The 17,914-nt window shown below is 53.9% G+C and overlaps 1 protein-coding gene across 1 annotated transcript in view; it reads right to left on the bottom strand.

Annotated features, from left to right (window-relative positions):
• LRP1 (LDL receptor related protein 1) overlaps positions 1 to 17,914 on the bottom strand; it is an 81,050-nt gene that overhangs the window by 56,831 nt on the left and 6,305 nt on the right. Inside the window, exons 2-6 of the mRNA XM_039223123.1 lie at positions 15,193 to 15,315; positions 11,976 to 12,113; positions 9,736 to 9,855; positions 8,900 to 9,028; positions 8,516 to 8,779 (exon numbers count right to left, since the gene is read on the bottom strand). Of these exons, the coding sequence (XP_039079054.1) occupies positions 8,516 to 8,779; positions 8,900 to 9,028; positions 9,736 to 9,855; positions 11,976 to 12,113; positions 15,193 to 15,315 (774 nt within the window). The remainder of the gene's footprint in view (positions 1 to 8,515; positions 8,780 to 8,899; positions 9,029 to 9,735; positions 9,856 to 11,975; positions 12,114 to 15,192; positions 15,316 to 17,914) is intronic.

The raw sequence follows: 17,914 nt of genomic DNA, 5'->3' as shown, positions 1-17,914 counted from the left end.
ATGCTCTGTCTCTCTCTCTCTGTTTCTCAATAATAAATAAACTTTAATTTTTTTTTAAATGGAAAAGCAGGACACATCATCAATAAATTCAATCTGAGAGAAAAGTATGTCAAAATATGGTGCCCACAGAGATGGAAAAGGGAAGGCCTATGGTGTCAAAAGGTTGGAACCAGTGACATAGGCCAAACTTCCTCTACTCACCCCTGTTCCCATTTCTTCAATGTCCCTATTGCTCAATTTCCTCATGTCCTAGGGAGGGTAGGAAGGAGCAGAGAATAAGCTATAGGGCTGGAGGAAAGAGAACATAGGAGGAAGGCCGTAAAAGGACTCTGAAGGTAAACTGAGGCATGGCTCAGAAAGAAGGAGAACTTCAGCAAGGTGAGTAGGGGAGGAGGATGGAGACCAGGTGCCCACACTCAGTTTATGCCATCTCTGGAGGAGAAGGAAGAGGCTAAAAAGGACGGAAGAGGGTAGGGGTGGGGCAAGGGCAGTGGGGAGTCTGGAGACAGGGACCCCTGTTGGCCTCCTCTAGGCACCTCCTCTCCAGGACCCACTGGCTTCCATCCATTTATTGTCTCCTCCCCAACTACCACCACCAGAGGTGATCCCTCTTGCAAACTGGGTATCTCCTAGACAGCGACTCCTCGGGACCCCTGCCTTGCACTCCACCTCTACCAATTTCAATAGGTAAAGAGATCTTTGGACCACCTGCCTTCCGCTGAACCTTACCCTCACATACTACCCACACTCAAACCCAGTAGGATAATTGTACCCCACAGAGCTTAGGTATAATGACTAGGTGCTCTACTCAACCCTTCCCTAATCCTTCCCCCTCCCCACAGGGATTCAGAGGCTACTTTCCGACACTGGGTGGGGGTGGGGGGCAAAGGGAACAGGAACGTGGCTCCCAAGGAACTTGGCTAGGCCCTGACACTGACTCACAGTCACAGGACTTAGGCTGGGGAGGAAGGGCAGGAGCCAATGTGAGGTTCTCATCAAACCAGTTTCCTCTTCAGGTCCCCCCTGTTAAATCCCACTTGAGGATGACTGGAGAAAGAAGTCCCAGGGATGAGGCATTGCCCCTGTGAGTGCTGATGCACCCCCAAACCCAACCACTCTCTCCCCTGGGCTCCTAGGACTGGTGCATCCTGACGACAGTAGAAGAGAAGGGCAGAGCAGCCTGGGAAGTGTGTCCCAGTCCATGCAGGAAGAGGGCCCAGTGCTGGGATAAGGCGATCACGCTGCCCCACACACTGTTACCACGGAGAAAACAGATTAAAATGAATGCTGCTGGGCCGCCTCCAGAGGAAACCCAAAGTCCCAAACCAGTGTGTGTGTGGCGGGGAGGGGGGATGGGGAGACTTGCCGCAGCACCAGGCAGCCAGTAGGCAAGTAGGTTGGAAGGCAAACAGGTTGAAAGGCAAATAGGGCTGTGTGCCCTTTACTCGGTGGGCACGGCGGGGGGCTGCTGGCATGCAAAGGAGCTTCATCATTGGAAACCGGTTTCCCAGCACCAGCTGGTGCAGCTGCATCCTTCTCTCTAACTTCCTGAGGCTTCCCTGAGTCACTGCCCAGCTCGGGGCTGGCAACACCCTGCCCCTGCTCCCCATTCACCCTTCCCTCAGCAAGAAGGGGGGAGGAAGAAATATGAAAAGATCAGATGCCCGCCATCCCAGGTGCAGCTACACAATCACCCCCTAAGCCCTAGGAAGCGTTTGACCTTCGAGTCTCTCTCCTGGCCTGGGTTCCCTGCCAATTCCGGGAAGGAAGGCAGAAGGATCGTCCTTGCTCTAGATTATTTACCCTTGGCTGGTCTCCCTTTCCACCTCCCAAAGGCCAGGCACAGCCCCGCTCAGCAGGCCGGTGAGGAGTTGGCAAGAACGGGAGTCCCCAGCCCGGCCTTGCCTCCACTTTGGTATTTTTGCAGCTGGAGACTATTAGTCGCAAGCAAAAAATCCTTTGTTATTCAACCCCCCTCCACCACATTATTTTCCTCTCTCCTAAAGTCCAGATTCCTCTGCCTGCCCAACCACACACACTCACACACATGCACACGTATTCATACACACACATTCACTTGGCCACTCGTACCTAAGGCCAGTGTAGACTGATGGGCTCAGGTTGGGAGACAGCACCTTCCCTCCTGGGTTCCCCTACAGACAGTATCTGGGCCACTGCCTTGTCTCATGGCATGGGTGGGGGGGGGGCGGTGCAGGCAAGTTAAGTCCTGGGTTTCACCCTAGAGGACCTGAACATTCTGGCTCCACACATTCAGAGGGCAGCTGTCCCCGGCAGCCCAGTCTTCTCAGGGCTGAGCCACCCCCAGAGCACCCTTCAGAGTGGCTCTGGCCAAAGACCCCAAATCCCGAAGACAGGAGAATCTCAAGTAAACCCAAAGAGAGGAAGGGCGCCAGGGTGGCTCAGTGGTTGGGCAGCTGACTTTGGGTCAGGTCATGATCTCACGGTTTGTGGGTTCAAGCCCCGCATCAGGCTCTGTGCTGACAGCTAGCTCAGAGCCTGGAGCCTGTTTCAGATTCTGTGTCTCCCTCTCTCTCTGACCCTCCCCTGCTCACGCTGTCTCTGTCTCTCAGAAATAAATAAAACATTAAAAAAAATTAAAAATGAAAAACCCAAAGAGAGGAATGCTATGTTGTGGGAAGGGTCTGAGGATGGTCTGGGGGCCAAGAAGTTGGGGATCCCTGCTTAGAGAAGGAGGCTAGGAAGCTGGGAGGGAGTGAGATAGTCAGAGGACAGACCACAGCTTGCCAGTAATATCACTAAAGACTTTCACTTCCAGGCTCCAGAATAGACCTGGCGTGTGTGTTTATAACTGGCGAGCCTTCCCTGCACCCCCCACCCCACCCCAATGCTTAGCACTCTGCATCCCCTATAACTCCAGTTTTTCTCAACTTCTCTACCGCTCACATTGTTCAAGAAATATTTCCTTAAACAGTGGCTGCTTTGCCAAAAACAACAGCCCACCCCATTCCTAAGAAGACCCTGGCTTCAGCTACAGGACTCCGGTCACTCTCCCTAAAGTAAATGTGGGGGAGGAAGGGAGCCACCATGCCCTGAGGAAATAGGACAGGGCCTGAGGCCTGCGGATGAGGGAGGATGAATCCCATTTCCACGTTAACCACATCCCTAGTGAATACATGCATTCTGGTCCTTAGTCCAGGAAACTCCCCACCTCTCCCGTCACTCTGCTCCACCCTGGGCCAAGCCAGGCTCTAGACACTGACAGCCTGGGCTTGAATCTTGGTTTTATCACCTTCTAACTGTGAGATTATGGGAAAGTTACTTAATGTCTATGTCTCAGTTTGCTCATCTGTAAAATGGGATGGTACATTAATAGCACTGAGCACAGGGCCTGGCACATAATTAACACTCCACAAGTGGGAGCTGTTGGTTGTACCACCATCCTCCTTCACTTCAACCCCATTCTTCCGTATCTTGTCCACCAAGTTCCCATCTGTGTTCCAGCTAGAACCTTGTGGCCTCCTGACTAAAGGTGGGCCCTGCAGGTGCGCAGTGTGGGGCTCACACCTACTATCCTTCAAGACTCAGCTCAGGCACCCAGAAGAAAGATTTCTGTATTTCAGACTCCTGTATGCCCCAGTAATTCCTTTCATCACGGTCTGTTTACCTGACTACAAATACTGTGCGGGCAGGGTGCTGTCTTTCGTCTCTGTCCCCAGTGTCTGACACACATATACTGATTCATTCAACAAATATTTGTTGAGTCCTGAGTCCTCACTCTGTTGTCCTAGAGCTGGGACATCACTTTTTCCCTTCCCTTCGACTGCCAGGAGCCTCCTTCTCTGGCCTTGGGATGCCCCCACCACGGTGGAGAACACATCTGTATGGTAACCCTCCTGCTTCTCAGAGCCACTCAGGGATCTCGCCCAGAGGGCTGGGAGTGGGCGGACAAGGAGAGTCGGGGGAGATGATCAGGAGCCTGGGGTCTTTGTAAGCAGGTAAAAGACCCGCCAGGTAGGCCTGGCAGAAGCTTTCCCAAATGGCATGTCCTCGCGCTCCTGTTTCCTGCTGAGCCCTGACTTTAGCTCCTCTTGTTCCCAGAGAGGCCCCGGCTCAGCCACATCACATCACCTCTGTTCCCTGGGCTCCCTTCCTGCCCTGCTTGTACTTCCAGCCTGGGGTTTCTGCCCTGCTCCTTCCCCTGCCTGGCCCAGGTCCACACAGGCAGTCAGTGCTGGTCCCAGAGAGAAGATGCCTAGATTCTGCAGCTCTGATTCAGAATCAGAACCAGGATCTTCCCACTATTGAGAAATCCTTGCTGGGCTCTAAAACACATCTTTCTTGCTAAAGTTACTTCCTGTGGCTTGAAAACAGTGGGGGGGGAGTAGGAGCAGGCTGGGTGGAGAGGCAACTTCAAGGAGACAGCGGGGGAGGAGAGGACAGGCTGGAGCTAAGCCGGGAGACGGGGAGACGGAGACGTGGGGCTGGCCTGGCCAGGGAGAGGAGAGAAGGGCTGTGAAATGATTAAGACACTCAGGACGGGAATGGGAAGCAAAAGCACCGGGATGCGGGTGGCCCAAGGCCAAAGAGTGTTGCTGGCAGGAGCTCCCCCCCAGGATTCTGACACCCTGCGGGCGAGGAAGGCCAAGGAAGGGGAGGGTGGTGGCTGGCTTTCATATATGAAGTCTGGAAGTTTTCCCTAGGCATAGGGTGGGAGGCTGAGAGGGCCCAGGCTGCCCAGTTCAGTGGAAAGACAGCTCCCCTTCCAACCAGAGAAGACAGTTTATCACAGACGCAGGGGGGCTACTCTCAGCCCCCCTCTCTGCCTTCCCTCTAGACACATCACTACCCATTTCCTGTTGTGATTTTAAGCACACACATACACACACGCACACACACGCACACGCACACAAAGAAAGAGGAGGGATAAGTGAAACCGGCCAGCTGGACTTGGGGACTCATTTCGCAACCTTGCTGCCTGCAGTCTTGGGGGCCGTTTATTCTTACTGCCTCCTTCCGCATGAGGGATGGTGCAGGGAAGAAACCCCAGGACCCCTGAGGGCCCCTCCAGAGCATCCCCTCATACACAGAGCTTATTTCCCTGAAGGCCTCTATGCACAGCACAGCGTCAGAACCTCCCCTCACCACACACACCCCTTCCCAGGGCCCCAGTCCTGCAGTCTGCCCTCATTCTTTCTACAGTGGAAACATACTCAAAGCCTAGGGAAGACAGGTCAGAAGAGCACGGCCAAGGCAATGCAGGGCTGGCGGTGGACTGGGTCAGCAGACCTGACTTTCAGCCCTGCCCAGGGGCAGGCAGCAGGGGATTGGGCAGAATCTAAGGTTCCTTGAGAGCATGGACAGAGGTGAGGGGCAGCATGCCCAAGCCAGGCCTGGCCCTGGTACTTCCAGACCTACTCACCCCTCTGGGTCTCGGTTTCCAGAACTTCAGTCTTTTGTGTATCACTTTCGAAATGCTTGCCAAGGTGATGCACAGCTTGCACTATCATTTACCTACTGTTTCTTTAAGTCAACTCATTTTCCTTATTTTGCTGTATCCCAAGCAATCTATGAAATCACAGGGTTGATATACTAGTTATAGGAGTTTCCTAATGGGCATTAAAAAATAAAAAATTAACAATAAAGAAATACATATCTATATACAACCTAAAGTCAAGGCAGCCTGCTTTGGGAAAGGCAGTATTAAGAACTGAGGGGCCTGCCTTGGTCCTCCCTAAGGGTCTTCTGGCCCTTGCTACCATGTTCTCCAGTCACAGAACCAGAATCCACAGAGACCTCCCCATGCTGCTGGGACAGTAGCAGAGGGAAGGATGGGGCCGAGGATTACATCCCAGGAGGGATAGGAAGAGGTGAGGACCCAGCCTCCAAGCCCCCTCTCCCAATCCAAGTCAGTGAAAGTCACAGACAGAGGAAGGAGAGCTGGCAGCCTGGGCTCAATTAAGGGAGGAAAGTGTGCACGCGCATACGCGCGCGCACACACACACACACCTTCCAGAACATGTGAGGACATTAGAAAGAGAGTATCCCCCAACTCTTGAGTAGAAACAGAGGGAAGAAGCTGTGATCAAGACAGGAAAAAGCAGGAGCTTCGACCCCAAGTTGGCTCCACAGGGTGTCTCCTGGAAGATGCACCAACCACTGAGCGTGGCAGGGCCTTGGGAGGGGCCCTCTGAGGGTTCCTGGGACTCAGAGCAGGTCTGGCTCACACATGCCCTAGGACCCATGTGAAACAGGCTCACTTCCTGGCCTCCTTCCTTTTTTCTATTCTATTTCTGTTCCCAGAGCTTTCTCTGGGGCAGGTTCCCCCTTCTTCCCACACCAGCAAGCGGGCTTCTCTCAGCTTCTCTGCCTCTTGGCCTCTGGGCCCCAGCACCTCTCAGTTGTCAGACTCCTCCCTCCTGCATGGGGCTTCCTCCCAGGGGTGCAATGGAGGTCATGGTCCTAGCCAGGAATGAGATGATTGCAGGGAGGGCTCGCCCAGGGGGCAGAGAGAAAGCAGGAGAAAGCAGCAGCCTTTCTTCTTCATCCCCCTAAGGGAGCTAATTACAGGCCAGCAGCCCACTGCACAGGTGAGTGCCTGGGACAGCCACCCGCACACCAGGACAGGGCACTCAGCTTCTCCTGGGAAGGGGCTGAGCTAGGGATGGGGGAGGGTGCTTGGGGAGAGACACTTCCGACATCCTCATCTCAGGGCCCATAATTAGTCTGTGGGATGAGAGCAAAACAACCATCCTCAGGGTGACAGCCAGACATTCAGGCGGCATGGGGTGTGGGGTGGGGGCAGGGCAGGGAGAAGGGACAGAGGCTGGGGCCACAGGAACCCACTCATCTACTCCACTAGCACTTCCCCCCGGAACGTTGGTCTCCTCCTGCCTCCTGGACTCTGCCCCAGAGGGGCCCAGTGAATCCAGCAGAGCGGGAGGCAAGGTTCTGTTTGCCAAGGGAGGGGTACCCGCCTGAGCTTATTTCCTGCTTCACTTTGGGAGGAAGGCAGGAGAGGGGGCCAAGCCAGAGCAAAAGCGGGGAAGTTTCCCATCAGGGCGCCCTCGCCAGACGCCTACCCACGAGCCCCATCGTCTGGCCCTGAGGCAGGGCCAGGGAGGGAGCTGCCAGAGCTGTTTGCCCAGACAGGCCTATTGGGTGGGGCCGTCAACAAGGTGCAGGGAGAGGGCAGCCGTCTCATGGGGTCTCGCCCTGTGCTACCCTATCTGCCATAGGGTTCCCTGATCTGTCCACCCCTCAAGAGCTCCGCCAACGAAATGTGGCAGCCCCCAGCCAGCATTCCAAGGAAGGCGTATCTGATCACAGGTGAGCCTTGGGGACCCACAGCCCAAGGACATCACTGGGATGCTCTGCAGGTGCTGGAGCCGACGTGTGGACCGTACAACGAGGCCGCAGAAGGTGGGGGCTCTCAGGAACCCCTGCAACCTCGAGGCTAAGCCCATGTATCCTCTGGGGATCTCTGTGGGGGTCATCATATGTGGACGTAATAAAGGAACTTCAAGATCTTCTACCGGGCCCAAGGTCCACCGTCCTAAAGCCTGTGACCTACCTCTGGCTTTCGCTCTAATTTATCTGATCTGGACAGGCAAGTTCATACCCATGATGCAGATTAGGAAATCAAAGCAAGGACAGGGAATTCTGATTTACTCAAGATCACAGATCAAGTTACCCTCCCTCCCGAGGGTCAGATCAACCACAGGCCAGATCTTCCCCCTCAGCCCTGCGGTGCATTTCCTGGAAATGCAATGGTGCCAGATGTTTTGTGTGTTTACATAACGGCATCTGAGAGGAGCAGGGCTGCTCTAGGCAGTGGATGCCCTGGCCCCATCCCTAGGTACACCCCATCTTCCACCCCTAAGACAGCAAAGTACATCGCTGGGAAGGAGTTTGAACGGGAATATCCAGGAGGTCTTCAAACACTCCTGTGGCCCCAGGGCTCACTGATTCTCCTATAGTCCCATTCACTGCCACAAAGCGCCCCCCCAAAACAGCCTCAGGATCCCCACACTCACCCTGCAGCCGTGGGTCCATTCTGGCGATGCCCCCAAGGAAAATGATGGAAAATGGAGACAGACCCAGTCAGGCCCTGACCTCTTTGCCCTCAGTTCTGACTTAGCAAGGTTCCCCCCAGGCTCCAGGCCTTTTCTTTCCCTTGCCCTGGCTCCTGCTGCATGGGAAAGCCCCTCTGTGGTCTAATCAACACTCTTCTCTCTGAGAAGGGACAGTCCCTGGTCTCTGGAGATTGACCACTCAGTGCCCCCTTAGCCCTCTTCCTCAGCCCTGGGACAAAAATCGGGAGCCATCTAGAGCTCAGAGAGAGGGAAGGAAGCATAGCCATAACTCTGCCCCTGCTCCAAATAGGTGTCACCTTGTGCAGCTCCCTGCCTTGCCTTCAGTCAAGGGCATCTTAGACAGGGGTCATCCTGTCTAACTGCCTTTGTCCTAGGCAGGCGCCAGCTGGCCCATCTTCCCTCCCTTCCTCTGCTCTCCAAGCTGGGAGCAGCCAACTCACGGTGCAGACTGAGGGAGATGTTGATGGTGTGCTCATCCACGAAGCCCTTCAGGCCAGGCATGCGGGCACACTTTAGCTGTGTCTGGGCAGCGTTGTCCCCAACGTGCACCCAACACACAGTCTCGTTGGTGTAGCTGAAGTCCATGGCTGTGGTCTGCCGTGTACTAGTGGGTGTGATGGTGGACACCTGGGCCCCACTCAGGTATGTAGCCAGGATGTTCTGGGAGTTGGCAATCAGCAGCACAGGGGGCCTGTCTACTGGCTCTGTAGATGGAGGAGAGAGGGGCCGATGCAGCAAGAGGCTCTAAGACCTCTCAGGCTACTCCCCATTGGGGAGCAACATGGAGGCCACCTATCTCTGTGGCCACAGGTGCCCCCACCTACCATTCTTGGCCTTGCAGGAGCGGTTGTCTGGCTGCAGCAGGTATCCTTCCACACAGCCACAGGTAAAGGAGCCATCCGTGTTGGTACACAGCTGGCTGCAGGTGCCGTACACTGAGCATTCATCAAAGTCTGCAGGGCAAAGGGCAAGAGCATGGTCATCTCCAGTACAATAAGCTCAGGGAAGTGGGTGCCCTCACACACCACTCTCGGGTGGTGTGCATCCCTACAGCCTCTTTGGAGGACAATTGGACAGAATCCATCACAACAAGAAAGGTGCAAACTTTATCACCTAGCAAGTCCAAACTTGGAATCTACCCTTGAGAAATACTCACACACGTGCACTTTGTCCATTCATTCAGAAAGGATTTCTTGAGTACCTACTACATAACAGGCACTGTCCTAGGCTCTGAGGATACATCCATGAATAAAACAGATTCAAACTGCTGCCCTCACAAAACTTAAATTCTGATGATAAATTGGCATTTCCATCATAAAACAGAGAAGTGAGAGTGGATGTCAGAGGTATGTTAGAGGTGACAGTGCAGTGGAAAAGTGACTGGTGCTGTGGAAAAAATATTAAGCAGAGAAAGGGGATAGAAAACTCACGTACGATCGATGTAATTTTAAGAGGAATTTAGAAGCCTGGTGGAAGCAAGTGGTTAGGGCTCACAGTCATGCCCTGAGGCTGCTGGGCAGGTGGCCAGGCCTCCTCTCTTGCACCTTCCGTCTCTTCTTCTCCTACCCCAGCCAGGCCCACGGGCCCGACCCCAAGCCCGCCCCTGCCGGCACCCACCCAGCACGCACACACGTATACACAAGCACACACACTCACATACCTTTGCAGGTCTTGCCATCTGCCTGCAGCTGAAAGCTATTGTTGCAGTAGCAGGTGGGCCCGTTGAGTGTGGGGACACAGTGGTGCTGGCAGCCCAGCTGAGAACACTGTCCTTGGAGCTCTGTGTGGGGGCAAGCGACACACACTTAGGCCCCCAAGCCTGGAGGCCACACACAGACCATGACCATGACCTTCCCCTTGACTTCTGTCACCCTTCAGAAACTACTTCCAAGACTTGCTGTTTCAGAGATGAAAGAGGCTTAGAAATCATCTAACATATTTTGGAAGTGAGGAAACTGAGGCCCAGGGAGGTTATAAAGCAGGCCCAAGGTCCCATAGCCAATTATGGCTTAGAAACCGTATCTCACTGCTCTGGCTACTCTGGTCTCCCTCTGTCTCCATGAAAGAGGGGCTCTGGCAGTTGTGGGGGTCAACAGGAAGCAATGACAGTGAGTCTCATTCCCTTCATATGTCTCTCATCTACCCTGCCCAGGACCCACAACGCTGCTTTGGGGCTGAGGGTGAGGAGTGGGCATGGGATGGGGTCTCTCCCCTCAGGATCCCAGCTCTGGTCTGGGAAGCACCTCCCCAGCCCATCCCTCAAGCCCTAGAGACCTCAGAGAGAAGGTCCAAGATCCAGGTAGAAGATGGGAGGAGGAGCAAAACTGGTTCCCTCAGGACATTTCTCTAATCTTTTCCTCCTGCCGCTGACCCACTTCCACAGGGGAGACAGAAGGGAATGAGACAGGAGGGGGAAGAGGTGGGAGAGCAGCTGCCCCCCCAGACCAGCGACCCAATTAATGGCCTTGCGTGGGGCCAGGCGGCCTGGCCACAAAGACCCCTTTGTCCAGCTGCCTCACACCCCCGCTGCCTCCCCAGCTAGGAGAGAGAGCTGCCCGAGATGCTAAGACGTTTAGAGGCACTAAGCCTGCCAGGAGGAGCTGGGCTGGGGGGCCAGGCCCCGGTTATTTCTTTTCCTCACCACCTCCACCCAACAGCCCAAATGTGCTGCCTGTCCAGCCTTTCCCCACAAAGGATGGAGATGGGGGGGGCGGTATTGTTTGTTCTGGAAAATCTAGAGAAGAATTTCTTTTTTGGACATGCAGAGGATAAGGAGGCCCAACTTCTGTCATATCAGAGCAGGGAGTCCAGACCCTAGGTTCTCTGGGTTTCTTTGTTGTTTTTGATGCTAACAAGGTACTCAAAAGGAAGCAAACCTGAACATGTACCATGCGCTAAGATGGGATGGGCACGGTAATTAAAGTCAGCCCCTAGGCCGAAGCTCTGCATCATATCCTGGGAGCTCCTGACAAAAACATGCAAAATCAACCCAAGGAAAGGATAAAAGTCTTCCACAAACTCCTTTGCTCCACACTCCCTGGCCTCAGTGAACAGGATCCAGATGTGTCTCCTCCCACAGGCAGATGTTTCTGACATGCGTATGAGCCAGGACGCCACCCTCACCCAGGGACCTGCTCAGGCTCTGGAGACCTTGAGCTCAAAAGAAGGGAGAAGTCACTATACCCTATTCCCTGCCTCACACATCTGAGGCTCTGCCTTACCGACGGAATCCTCCCCCATCGCTCACACGTGACCCTGACTCTCCCTGGCTTACAGGGACCTTTGGGGGAAGAATAGCAGGGCTGGTGACCTGAGCTACAGCAGGAAGGGACCTATCATCCTAACGTTCCCTCCTCAGCCTGGATGACCTCCCATCAAACAGCTTCAGAGTGTCACAAAGATCTGCACTTCCTGGGGGATGGCTTCCGGGGCATTGATGGGGTGGCAGGTGAACCAAACTCCACATCCCCACCCTCAGCTTCACTCACAGCATCTGCTCTTCCCTGTTCACACTCAGGTTTCATGTAAGAAAGGACCCTACTATCTGCAACAACAAGGTATGAAAATGCTGACCTAGTGCAAAGCTCTCATTTTGCAGGTGGGATGCTGGGGTTTGGAGAGAGGTAGTGACTAGCCCAAGCACACACAGCCAAAGAGAAGTGTCCAGGCCAGCGCCCACACTGATCCCCCCAGGGCTGTTGACCAAGCTCCAAGCCCAAAGGCCCACTGTTTTGGATTGCTATCTGGTGGCAAATCTGTGTATGGGAGCAGGACAAGGCCTCATCCCCACTGAAGGTGTGGGGACAGTCCTCGGACAGTGGGGCTCCAGAGCCATCACAGGCCCGGCTGAGAACTCATTGCATCCATATCCTGGAGCAGGAGGAGTGGAAGACCCCTTACCTCGGCAGTGGGGCCCCTCGTCCGAACCATCCACGCAGTCCTGGACCCCGTTGCAGAGGCGGGACATGAGAATACACATTTCCGTGCCCAGGCAATTGTGTTCATTTGGCTGACATCGCTGGGCCTTACTCTGTGGACCTGGGGGCAGATGGGAGGGCTAACATGAACAAGCTGGCTACACTGGCTGTCTGGCCAGCTGTTTACCAGGAGAGGGGATGAGGACACCGAGACTGGGGTTTCAGATACCCACATTTCTTAATCTCAGGAGGCCTCAGGGGCTGGTTAGATTTTTCCACCTAGAGCTCTTTGTCATCATTCCCAATGGTAGTCACACATCTGGGAGGAGCCAGGCAGAGGCGAGAGCTAGGCCTTCAGCACAGTCTGCTCCCCAAATGCCCGATACCTATGGACCCCAACACCTCCACACTGTACACTCAGCAGATGGGCCAAGATTTAGAGGTGAAAGGTTCTGATGAGCCAAGGAAAGCAGAGTTTGTGGCAGAGACGCTCAACTGTTAAAGAACACTCTCTTCCCATAGCTCCCTAGGGCACAGAGCCGGGGCTGAAAGCCAGACTAGGTTTCTGGAGCTGCACCGTCCAACACATAGCAACAGCCATACGTGGCTATTGAGCACCTGGAATGTGACTAGTTCAAACTGTAAGTATAAAATACACACTGGCTTTAAAGACTTAAGCTTTTTAAAATTTTGTTTATTTTTTATTTTTTGAGAGAGAAAGAGCTCATGAGTGGGGGAGAGGGGCAGAGGGAGAGAGAAAGGATCTTAAGCAGGCTCCATGCTGAGCATGGAGCTCGACACAAGGCTTAATCCCATGACCCAGGGATCATGACCTGAACTGAAATCAAGAGTCAGACGCTCAACCAACTAAACCACCCAGGCACCCCTGGCTTTAAAGACTTAATACCAAAAGAAAAATTAAAAAAATAAAAGACTTAATACCACATACACACAAAAGAATGCAAGAGATCTCATTACTATTATATGGTTAATATACAGAAATAATATTTCAGATACATTGGGTAATATAAAATTAAAATTGGGGGTGCCTGGGTGGCTCAGTCGGTTAAGCATCCGACTTCGGCTCAGGTCATGATTTCATAGTTTGTGGATTCGAGGCCTGCATCGGGCTCTGTGCTGACAGCTCAGAGCCTGGAGCCTGCTTCAGGCTCTGTGTCTCCTTCTCTCACTGCCCCTCCCCCACTCATGCTGTCTCTCTTGTCTCAAAAATAAATAAATTATTAAAAATTAAAAAAAAATAAAATTGACTTCACTGAACTACTCTTACCTCTTTTAATGTGGCTACTAGAAAATTTCAACAATCACATATGTGGCTTGCATTATATTTCTTTTTTTTTAAATATTTTATTTATTTTTGAGAGAGAGATAGATACAGCATGAGCAGGGGAGGATCAGAGAGAGAGGGAGGCACAGAATCTGAAACAGGCTCCAGGCTCTGAGCTAGCTGTCAGCACAGAGCCCGATGCGGGGCTCGAACCCAAGAACTGTGAGATCATGACCTAAGCCGAAGTCAGACGCTCAACCGACTGAGCCACCCAGGTGCCCCGCTTGCATTATATTTCTATTGGATGATACCACTATAGATGCCCAACCCCAGAGCAGGCTGCCTAGTGGAAGGATTTGGGAAGCATCAAGGGTTGTGGCCCACTGATGATGTCTCTGGTACTTCCTTTGTTTCCCAGGAAGATGGGCCAGGGCGAGAAGGGTAGAGCTCCTCAGGGAATCCTAAGGAGGCCACCCAGTTAGGATGCTGGCTGAGCCCGTGGGCTAGGAGACAGACCACTGCACACTGGCTCCCATGCCAGGACAGGGTGTATGCGAGAGTGTCTGCACGTGAGTACATCTATCCACGTGTGCCTGGGGAGGAGTACACGTATACAGGTGAGGGAGGGGAGAAGTGAGGAGCTTGGAGTGAGGGTATGTCTGCACGTCTCTGTGTGCTGGTGCTTCTGGCCTCAGTCTGTGCATTTCCATGGCCTTCTGGAGTGAGTCTGGGGTGTCTGTCTGAGGTTGGGCTTCTGCATCCCCGTTTGAGAGTGTTGACTCTGTGTTGCTATAAGAATGTGTCTATGCTGCCATCTGCCCCGTGTGTGTGTGTGTGGGGGGGGACGGGGGGAATGTATCAGGGCCCAGAGTATGATGGGTCTGGGAGGCTATATGAGTGGGAGCAATGTGGGGATGTGTATTAGGTGAGGTTTACGTCAAACTGAAGGAAGAGCTGGAACCTCTGCATGGCTTTCATTACCCCCACATCAAGCATCAGGGTAAAAAAATGTAGGGCATAAAGGTGGCATCAGACAAGAAGAATCTTGAGGCTGAACTCCCCTCATGATAGAAACACTTGAAGAATATCCCCGGCCCCACCCCTCAAGGGAAGAGAAGAGACAGAGAGAAGTGGTGGCTCCCTTTCTGGCTGTAAAATGACTCCTGAGCATTGTGGGCGAGGATATAGGGAGAGGACAGGGGAGGGAGCTAGAGCAGGATAAACCTGGGAGAGAGAACAGGGACAGACCTAGGAATGCAGGGTCTCCTAGACCCTGGCCCAGATTAGCCAAGCAGGGAGAGGCTGAAGGTGGAGACCCCAAGACTCGCCAGCTGCCCAGGACTCTGGGGTCCCGCCAGCAAGTCCTCCACCCCCCACTGGCAGGGTAAAGGCTGGGTGCGGACCTTTCTCCCAGTTTAAACAGCTGCCTCTGATTACACCACTTACTGGGGCAGGGGAAGGCGGGGGTGGCGGGAAACGCACAGGGGTGGGGCTTCTGGTACAGAGACTGAGCAAGAGCCAGTGGCCTTTGGCCTGGGAACCTGAGGACAGGAAGAAGACCTGGCAAGACCTGGGGGTACTTATAAAGAGTCAGAAGTCTCAGAGGTGGGAAGAAGGGGACTGAGCAAGAGGGGAAGGGAAGCTGGTCTCTCTCCTTCCAGCAAAGCTGGACAACAGAGTCTCTGGCAGGCTTGGGGGTGCAGCAGCTAAGGGAGCAATCAGATGTGTCATTCTGAGCACATCACGCACCGTGCCGGGCACTTTGAAGAGGGGGAGAGGATAGTTTTAGCTGTGTCATGGTCAAACAATCACAGAGCAAGGTCCACACCAGGCTAGAGATCAGTTGTCCTTATCCCAAACTCCCTGAGCCAAAAGGGAAAGGGGTTTGGGGGAAGGGATCAGAAAGAGTACTTACAAATTTCAGGGGCCTCATCAGATCCATCCGGGCAGTCCCTCTCACCATCACACCGCCAGCCCTTGGAGATACAGGTGATCTGGTCTCTGCAGGCAAACTGCTTGGGGCTACAAGTCTTAGGGGCTAGGAGTAAGGAAAGAAAACAAGGGTATAAATGAAAGGTGGAGGCCAACTCTATGGCCTTAAAGTCCCTAGAGCTCCTCTTTCTTTCCCAGCATGAGTCCCATCTGGCCCATACTCTGAGCTACAGTCCAGGTACCTAGGGCAGCAGGTGGCTGTGGGCCACTCCTGAAATACCGTGTACCTGTGGTGGGGAGGGGGTGGGAAAGGATGCAGGGAACGTATTGTACGGCCTGCCCACCCCATCCCAGATGCTGCTTGTTTAGTGTGCCTCTCTGGTTCTCAGGATCAAAGCCCTTGCTCTTCTGCATTACTCTGGTCAGATTCCAGCAGCCCCAGCTTTGCTGACTGAGAGTGATGGTGTAGGATCAGGCATTTAGGCCTTTGAGAGTTTTTCCTCTTTATCTTTCTTTCCCTCCCACTAGAAGCTGAGGGCTGCTTTTTTTTTTTTTTTTTTTTTGAGTAAGCTCTATGCCCAATGTGGGGCTTGAACTCACGACCCTGAGATCAAGATTCCCATGCTCTACCCATCAAACCAGTCAGGCACCCTAAGAGCTGCTCTTTTCTAACCTCTCTGTTCAGTCTGCCCTCTGCGGCGCTCTTGGTTCCTGAAACCCATCACCCTGCCCATCTCCAGCTCCTAACCACCCGGCCCCCAGACAGGAAGTAGTGGGGGGTGCCCTCGGCACAGTGATGGCTTGGGGAATGCATCAGCAGAAGTATAGGATGGCAAGGTAGGGCACGGTGCGGAGCCCTCCCTCCACCTCCATTCTCTAAAGCCACAGCTCCCCTTGTTGGTTAAACCTCAAGGAGGACTTTCAGTAGATGTCGTCCAAGATAAGAGACACAGAAGACGGCGCAGGATGCCACAGCCCGAGAGCAGCAGCAGCAGGGTGAGTGGGAGCCAGTTTGAGCCCAGCTAACTTTTGAAGTTACTACATCTAGGACCTCTCTGCCCTGTCCTTCACCCCCTCTTCACCTTCCTCTGCTCCTGCCCTGATTTCTTGCCTCATTCTCCAAAGAATTAAGAATGGTAACACTAACTCTTACTGTGGGCTCGGTATGTACAGGAACTGTAGTCAAGCAGTTCTTTCCATGTATCATCTCACTTAATCCTCCCCAAATATAACAAAATAGGTAATACCATCATTCATAGATGAGGAAGCCGAGCCCCAGAGAAGGTAGGATCACATAGCAGGCAAGTGACAAAACCAGGACTCAAACCAGTTGAGCCAATGCTAAGCTTTTAACCAGTGCAGTCCACATCAGCCTCCCCACTCCCACGAAGAGATCCTCAGGGGCTGTTCCTTCCAACCCTGTCACCGTGTCCTCCACGGGAAGAAAAGTTCCCTGCTCTCCCTCATCCCCACCCAGGGCTGGGTTCCCAGTCTCCCAGCCCACCATCGCCTTTTCCTTGGCCTGTTGTAATTCCATCCCTATTCAGCTGGTATGCACTGAAGACCAGCCTGGGGTGCCAAGGAGGAGTGAGATGCCCCCTTGGGAGCCCCAGCCCCCCTGGGAAGACAGCTGTACACAACTAACCCAAATGCAGGGCAGAATGAGCTCAGGGCTGGGACGGAGTATAAATAAAGTATGTCAGGGCTCTGAGCAGGAAGGGATAGAGTCTGTAGAGGGCCACACGGAGACGATGGCCTCCCTCCCTAACCCCCATCTCTGGCAGAAGGGACAGCACCCAGGCCCCCGGCCAGGATGAGAGCCGAGTTCAGGAAACACATCAAGGATGGCCTGGCCTGGCTCCCCCACCCGCGGCGTCCCCCTCCCCTACCTCCCACCCTGAACAGGGAATAAAGGCCCCTTGAGGAGGTGGATAATGCTGAGTTCATTGCCCCACTGGGCCAGCTGTGAGGTCTTCCCGGGGAAACAGCCCGCCAGCCTAGTTAGCATGCCGGAGACCGGTCCTCTTCCCCTGGCCAGCCGAGACTGGCTGGGGGTGGGTAGAAGGGGCTGGAATGGGACTAGAGAGGCAGATGGGCTGTTTGGAGCCCAGAAACGGCCCCCATGCCACCCCCACCCCTTCACATGGATTTAGTCCACGCCCCCACTCCTCCTCAAGGCAGAACTCACAGCCCCGTGAGGTCACTGGTTGGCCACTCCAACCTCCCCTCCATTCCGTGTCCCAGCCACGATCCCCCCTCCATTGGCCCTCACTTTGCCCCCCCCAAGCTGTCCCCACCCCCATTTTTGGCCTGAACTCCGCAGAGGAAACAGCAGCTGGCAAACTCAGAAAGCTGGAATGAGAGAGATTCACAAACCAGATGTGCTCTTGTGGAGGGGGAGGATGGGGGATGGGGAAGGGAAAGGAAGAGGAGCACCCAGGGCCCCTGTCCCATTGCAGAACCTCTTCGGGCCTAGGGCAGAGGGACCTGGGGGTGCTGCACTGCTCCCAAGGGACCAGGCAGCACAAGGATCTTGGACAGATATGTGAAAGTACTTCCTTCCTGTCAGGGATGGTGGAGAAAGCCCCAGGAATCTAGAGTTTGAAGGCTGAGGCCTGTCTTTGATTTCCTTCAGGGGGAGTGTGGAGGAAAGAAACAAATAACCTACTTTGGGGCAGTCTACATAGCCAAGAGAAGCCTCCCTC

The sequence above is a fragment of the Hyaena hyaena genome, unplaced genomic scaffold, assembly GCF_003009895.1.
Source record: "Hyaena hyaena isolate Hyena2069 unplaced genomic scaffold, ASM300989v1 scaffold_1279, whole genome shotgun sequence".
Lineage (NCBI taxonomy): Eukaryota > Metazoa > Chordata > Mammalia > Carnivora > Hyaenidae > Hyaena > Hyaena hyaena.
Note: the sequence above shows the minus strand (reverse complement) of the source record. Positions and strands in the feature narration are given on the sequence as shown.